General features: G+C 45.1%; 1 protein-coding gene across 1 annotated transcript; it reads right to left on the minus strand.

The window, feature by feature from the left end:
- Positions 1 to 487: 487 nt before the first annotated feature.
- On the minus strand, positions 488 to 5,827 carry nod2 (nucleotide-binding oligomerization domain containing 2). The gene is made up of 11 exons (XM_030413649.1): positions 5,756 to 5,827; positions 4,981 to 5,574; positions 4,255 to 4,381; positions 2,182 to 3,949; positions 2,004 to 2,087; positions 1,838 to 1,921; positions 1,645 to 1,728; positions 1,479 to 1,562; positions 1,258 to 1,341; positions 1,027 to 1,110; positions 488 to 743 (listed from the first exon to the last, which is right to left on the minus strand). Exons 2-11 carry the CDS (start codon positions 5,464 to 5,466, stop codon positions 671 to 673), a joined length of 2,958 nt encoding a protein of 985 aa, XP_030269509.1. The 5' UTR covers positions 5,467 to 5,574; positions 5,756 to 5,827; the 3' UTR covers positions 488 to 670.
- Between the last annotated feature and the right edge of the window lie 531 nt (positions 5,828 to 6,358).

Raw genomic sequence — 6,358 nt, forward strand, 5'->3', positions numbered from 1 at the left:
AATCAAAATATATCATTGATATATTGTATTTTTAGATTGTTATTAATTATGCAGTCTTATGTTTGTCAAATTCCAATGTTTTATCAGCTGAGTCAGAGCTGTTTATCACTGAAAAATAGGGTTGAAAGTTGAATATATATAGAGTATCTTATATGTAATAATTTCTAAAATTGTCATATATATATATATAATCATACTATAGCTATCAAATAAAGGTATAACAATAAAGCATATAATATTCCCCCAAATATGTAGTGTAGAAGTATGAAGTATTGTGCAAAATTAGATTTAAAAATAAAAGTGGGCTTGTATTTCAGTAATTTGTAAGTTTTAGTCCATCGAAAACAGACAGCTTATTTTCAGCCGAGAGTCTTTCTTTTAACACTCGGTATGATCTGTATTAGTAGTGGTAGTAGTAGTAATAGTGTTTGTGGTATGGTGTTATGTGATCCTATCACCACCTACGCTAAAAAAGAAACCCGAGATAAAAAGGTGGGGAGATTTTGTATATTTGAATAAACACTGAAACATTGCATTTTGATCATCCGCGTAGCAGAAAACCACTTGAGCAGACACGTCTTACATTTCGAGTTTTAATATAAAACATTTTGATAATAAATAAAAGACACTTCTTAAAAGCGATACATTCATCTGCCAGCTCGATACGGACTCAGAAGATCAGCCTGGATTCACGTTGTGTCATCTCCTCGACTTCCTCCGGGGTGAGGTCGTTGTTTCTCAAGCTGTAGTGATGGAGAAAATCTCTCACTGACGGTGCACAACAAGTTTGGAAATACAAACCGAGTTTAAAGCCAAAAAAAAAAAAAAAAAAACATTCTTGTCTGGCTACAGCGGGATGCGGGCTTCCACAACCACAGTTTTTCTTGGCACTGAAGCTAGAAGTGCAGCCATGCCTTGACCCAAATCCAGGAGGCACGCAACCAATCACATGCACCAGCCACAAGAGGAAACAAACAGTGGCAACTTTTGTATTTGTGGATGTATTGCTCAGCGCTCATCACGTACCATATCGATTTCACATGAGTGTTGTGTTCGAGGGCTTGAATCAGACATTCCACCCCTGCTCTGGTTATGCAGTTCTCTATCAACCTTTTACAGGAAATGAGAGGGTGGAGAGAGGGTGGAGTAATTTAAGCACTACTGTACAGTGACTGCTCAAATGTCAAATCAGCCCTTCGGCGCATACAAATGTCTTTTGCATTTTCAATACGCGTATGACTGATCTCCGAAACTTACCAAATCTCTTCCAGTGACGCACTGTTCTTGATGATGTTGGCGAGGGCGCGGGCTCCTCTACTCCCTACGCCGTTGCCTGCCAGGCTGCCATTGCATAACGACACACACACACAATTGTGGCCATTATGGAGCCGCACATAAGTGGAATTTAATTGTTTTTTAAATGTTCCACGTTCTCTTAAGTCTACCTAACATGTGCCAATATTTGAAACAAGTATTACCTGAGCCACACCAGAGTATTGCTGCTCTCTAGGACTTGTGCTAGGGCCTCTGCTCCTGCATCACCTATCTTATTGCCCCAAAGCCTGGGAATAAAAAAAAATTGTAATATTAATAAGATGCATGAGATCTGGAAGAAGTTTTCTTCAATTTCGCAAAGACTTTTACCCTAAGTACTGCAGTGAATGGTTGAATTTCAGGCCCTCTGCCAGCTGCTTTGCTCCTTCCGCTGTGATATTATTATTACCCAGCCTGAAAGAAAAACGAGAAGTTCATTAAATACGCATCGTACACTACAAAGACCTATTTAAAGAGTTCCTTTTTAGTGTCACATTTGTCGAGCGCTGGAAATACTGTTGACCTGAGAGCGAGGAAATTCTGCTTGGTCTTCAGAAGATGAGAAAAGTGCTGTGTGCATGCATCAGTTAGCTGGTTGTTGAAGAGCCTAGAGGGAAACGAAATGATGATTCAACGTCATTTGTGACTTAATGGTAGCGTTAATGATTTACTGTCTAGACAACACTCACGCAATTTTCCGGAAGTTGTCGCACTGGATTCCTTTGGCGATCAGTTTGCGGATCCCCTCATCGGTAATGTTATTATTCCTAAGACTGATGAAGGGGAGATACGAGGCACTTAAGGATTTGGAGGCTTAGTTTACGATAATGAATAGATGGGAGGAATAATGCAACCTTTCATACTCACTACAGGGAATTACAAATGTGCATGCAGGGAAGAAGCTGCTCCACTCCAACATCGCCCACAGAGTTGTTGTCCAGCTGCAGGCCTACAGGATTCTTCAGATGCTGGAGCACATACGCTAGCGCAGTGCACTCCACAGGTCCGATGTTACAGTAGGTCAGTTTCAAGTGGTCCACCTCCAGCTTACTCATGGCATCTTTTGCAATCCTGCTCTCTTGCATCTCGTAGATGCATTTGATAAGCCAGACGAAGCCTGGCATTGCGTGCATGCTCTTCTTCTCCCCCTCTACAGGCTGAGGGATGGACTTGAAGTGTTTCTGCATGCCTTTGGACAGACATCTCACCACCTGTCTGACCCTCTTCTCCATCACAGCACTGGGGCAGCAGTGGAGCCACAGGCTTTGATGGCGCTGAGACAGCAGCCCTGACACAAAGGTGGCTGTGATTTGCAGATTTGGTGTTTCAGCTGCTGTAGCTTCCCCCTCTTGTTGGTAGGTGGAAGGCAAGCAGGACCCGAAGCATGCGCTGCTCAGACCTGTCTCCTTCAGGTCCTTCAGCTCAAAGAGCTTGGGGATGGTTGAACGGTCAGTGTTGTTTGAGAGAACAATGTACAGAGCAGCAAAGAAACACTGCAGAGTCACATGAAGGAATTCATAGCGTTTACTGCGAGTGGAGGACATATCTTTGCTTTGAATGAGGAAGCCCATGCTGATGTCCTTTTCAGTCACACCACATGTCTCCAAGTCTGCACCTGAGAAGATGTAACAGGTGGTTCCGATCAACTCAAAGGCAAGCTGCCCGAGATGCAGGACTGTTTGTAGGTGCTCATGAAGCCAACCCGACCCCGCAGTGCTCCCCTGGGAGCTTTGGCGCTGGAGAAAGTGCTGTAAGATCATCAGGTACACGTCTGTGATTGTCTGCGGGCTGCCCTCCCCACAGCCGAGCAGCTCCTTATGGCACTGTGACACAATCCAGCAGAGGACCGGACTATGACACAGTCCAAGTAAAGCAGTGTTTGTCTGTAGGGACCCCAGAACCTTTGCAGCCACAGCGGGGTCACTGTGATGCTTCTTCACAAAGCAGTCGATGCCGCTCGGGGAAAAGCCTTTCAGGAACACCTCTTTGCGAAGGTGTTTCTTCAACAAGGGGCCCACTGCCTCCGGGCGACTAGTCACCACTTTCCGCACGCCCTTCATGAGAGAACCCTGGATTAAGTTGAACAACAGCACGTGAACAGGTGCACGCTGGGTGGGGCAGCAGAGCCTGTGTTCATCTGAAAAGCTCTGCTTGAGCTCATCCAAGCCATCGAAAGTGAAGAGGATGAGATGTGGGTGGTCCAGGATGAACTGGAAGATCTCCTCCTGCTCCCTGTCTGGCCAGCAGCAGTGCTGAAACAGCAGTTCTTGGACAGACAGCTCCCTCTGCTCCGAGTTCAACCTGCGACAGCTGAATGGAAACAGAAGGAGGAAGTCCTGCAGGGCTGTCCCCCGAGCCCAAAGCAAGTGCAGCCTCTGGAGCAAGGTGCTCTTCCCGCTGCCTGCCTCCCCGGACACCAGCACCGTGTCGGCCTCCTCGTTCACTGTACCTGCTGTACCGACTATGTCCTCCAGGCCCAATGACCCATGCGCATCAGCACAGTCATGACCCAGTTCCAGCTGACCTTCAGTGTAGATGTCATCCAGAGACATGTGGCTGGTCCCTCCATAAGTACTGAGGAAGCAGGACTGGGCGGACACAGAACTGCTGAGCTTCTTCTGATACTTGACGAACTCTGTGACAGAACAAAAGACAAACTACGATTTATAAAAAGCACTGTATATGTTCAGTGTATTCAAATGTGAATGTGGTGTGCAGACAGTTTGTCTCAGAAAATGTTTGAATGAGTCATTTTTTTAACCACATGCTATATTTGCTGCTCCACCGCAGAAGTGGATACATTTAGTATATTTCAGATAAACCACAAGATCGTACAAGGATATGCGTCTGCGGTAGGTTTATCTTGCACATATAATGTCCTATTAACATAATAAATAGCATGCTGTTATAGTTTTTAACAGGATTATAATCCTGCCGTACCTTTGGGAGGAGTTGGTTTCTCCTGGGTCGGTGTTGATCCAGATTCCTGTTTTTGCTGAATGTACTGCAGCAAAGTCTTCGCTGCTGATTCTCCTTTCGACCTGACGTGGTCCAGCAAACGCCTCGCCTGTTGGATATATGAATGAAAACAGAGTCATTTGTACAGTTCAACATTTTATGCTGTGCCAAGGCTTCATATTAAATATTACTTACATTTTACAGATTAAAGTGTGTTTACAGGTGTACATCTGGATTATGTGAAAACAGTAGTACAAAGACTTTTGTGGCACCAGAAGGAACTGCAACTAATCTAATAAATTACCTCCAGTGTCACTCAGTGGCTCACGTTGCATTGTGGGAAATGCAGGCACCAGATTTTGAATAGCACTCAAATGATCACGAATGATCAAAATCTATACAGCAGATCCAGAGAAACAGCCTCTAGTCCACACATTCCTCTAGTCCAAACATGGAGCCTACATTACCCAAAATGCAGCTCAGCCATTGAGTGACATCACTGGAGGCACTTTATCTGATACAAGCAGTGTATCAAGCTCTTGGGGGGAAAGCATATGTATAAAATCTATTTTTTTTAAAAAGCAATATAAGAGAAATACAAAAAACAAAACATCAGTTTCATCCAAGTATAACTCAATAGATAAGCAACAATAACAGGAAGTTGTCAAGCCACATTTAATTGATGTTCATAAAACGCGGGCCTTTTACCTGCTGAGAGGGGGTGTGTATAGGTAGTCGCACATCATCGCAGTCCGCTGTGGTGAACAGTCCTGATATGAGGAGAGCTTGCAGAGCGCCATCAGTGCAGCCCTGCAGCTCCCTGACCAGGCTGGGTCTCTGGGTCAGAAGAGTCTGACTAGATGTGCTCTGGTATTCTTCTTTTCCTTCAAGGCTTGAACGGCATCCCGTCAGAGAGAAGCCAACTCCCTTTGCTTCAGGCAGGACCTGTTTGAGAGCAGCGAGGAAGAGCCCGCAAGTATCCACACCCTTCGTATAAACCAGGTCGAGCAACTGTCTGGCGTTAGTGTACAGTGCCCTCCCCGGTACCTGCACGTTCTGGTATTCCTCCCATGAGAGCTCCTCCTCTGCCAGCAGCACGTCCAGGACCTGTTCCAGATGTTCAGCCGAGCCGCTGCTGCACAGTGCGTGTAGTATCTCCGTCCGTTGTTTCAGCACGAGCTCCTGGACAGACATGCTTTTGGCATGTCACCGTCTACACCAGGGACATCCAGCGTGTACGAATGCTGCTTCCAGTATCACAGCCGGAGCCCAGAAACACACCCACATGTCAGTATGTGACTCCTAACCACAAAGACTTTCAATATTATTCTCTTAAATTACGTCAGACACCATTTTTGGATTCATACACATTAACCACCCCAATAATAATTAGATATTAATACGTAACAAACACACAAACACACAAGATTAACCTACAAACTCACGTAACGCACAGTAACAACACTGTAATATGATCACTCACGTTAGTCTCCACAACAAAGTGTGCTTCCCTCCATCTGTTAGTTGGGGAGACGCAGCACTGCTGTGGACTTGCCTCTTCCTCATTCCACAACTGAAAGCGAAACAGGCTCCGCTACAAAGTCCCTCCTGTAAAAGGGAAACCGAGCATTGCCTTTTTTCCTTGGCGGCAAGTGAAATGAAACTTTAAACCCCCAACACCCAAAGGACAGATGTGTCTGCTTGCATCACAGAGCGACAGTTAATGAAACTCCCCTGAGTTTTTCCAAAGTTATGCAAAAGGAGTTCATAGTTTGACCCGCTGCCCATCGGTCACAGAGACGCAAGGACATTTACACATCCTCTTATCGGAGGGTTTTAGGTTTGTACTGCATTTAGGAATACAATGTAGAGGAATAGTAGTTTTTTTTTAAAGCAGAAGTTGTGGCACAAGTAAATAGAAACGGTTCATTTGACATTTTCACAGGTAAAGCCAGCAGAAATACAGTGAGGCTGCAGGTGCGACTTGTTGGTGCCTGACTTGTTGCAGTTTGATCTTGCAACCACTTGATGGAACTATTGCCTTAAAAAAAAAAAGCCAACCTAGTTTGCCCAAGAGGCTGGAACT

The sequence above is a fragment of the Sparus aurata genome, chromosome 4 (assembly GCF_900880675.1).
Source record: "Sparus aurata chromosome 4, fSpaAur1.1, whole genome shotgun sequence".
NCBI lineage: Eukaryota > Metazoa > Chordata > Actinopteri > Spariformes > Sparidae > Sparus > Sparus aurata.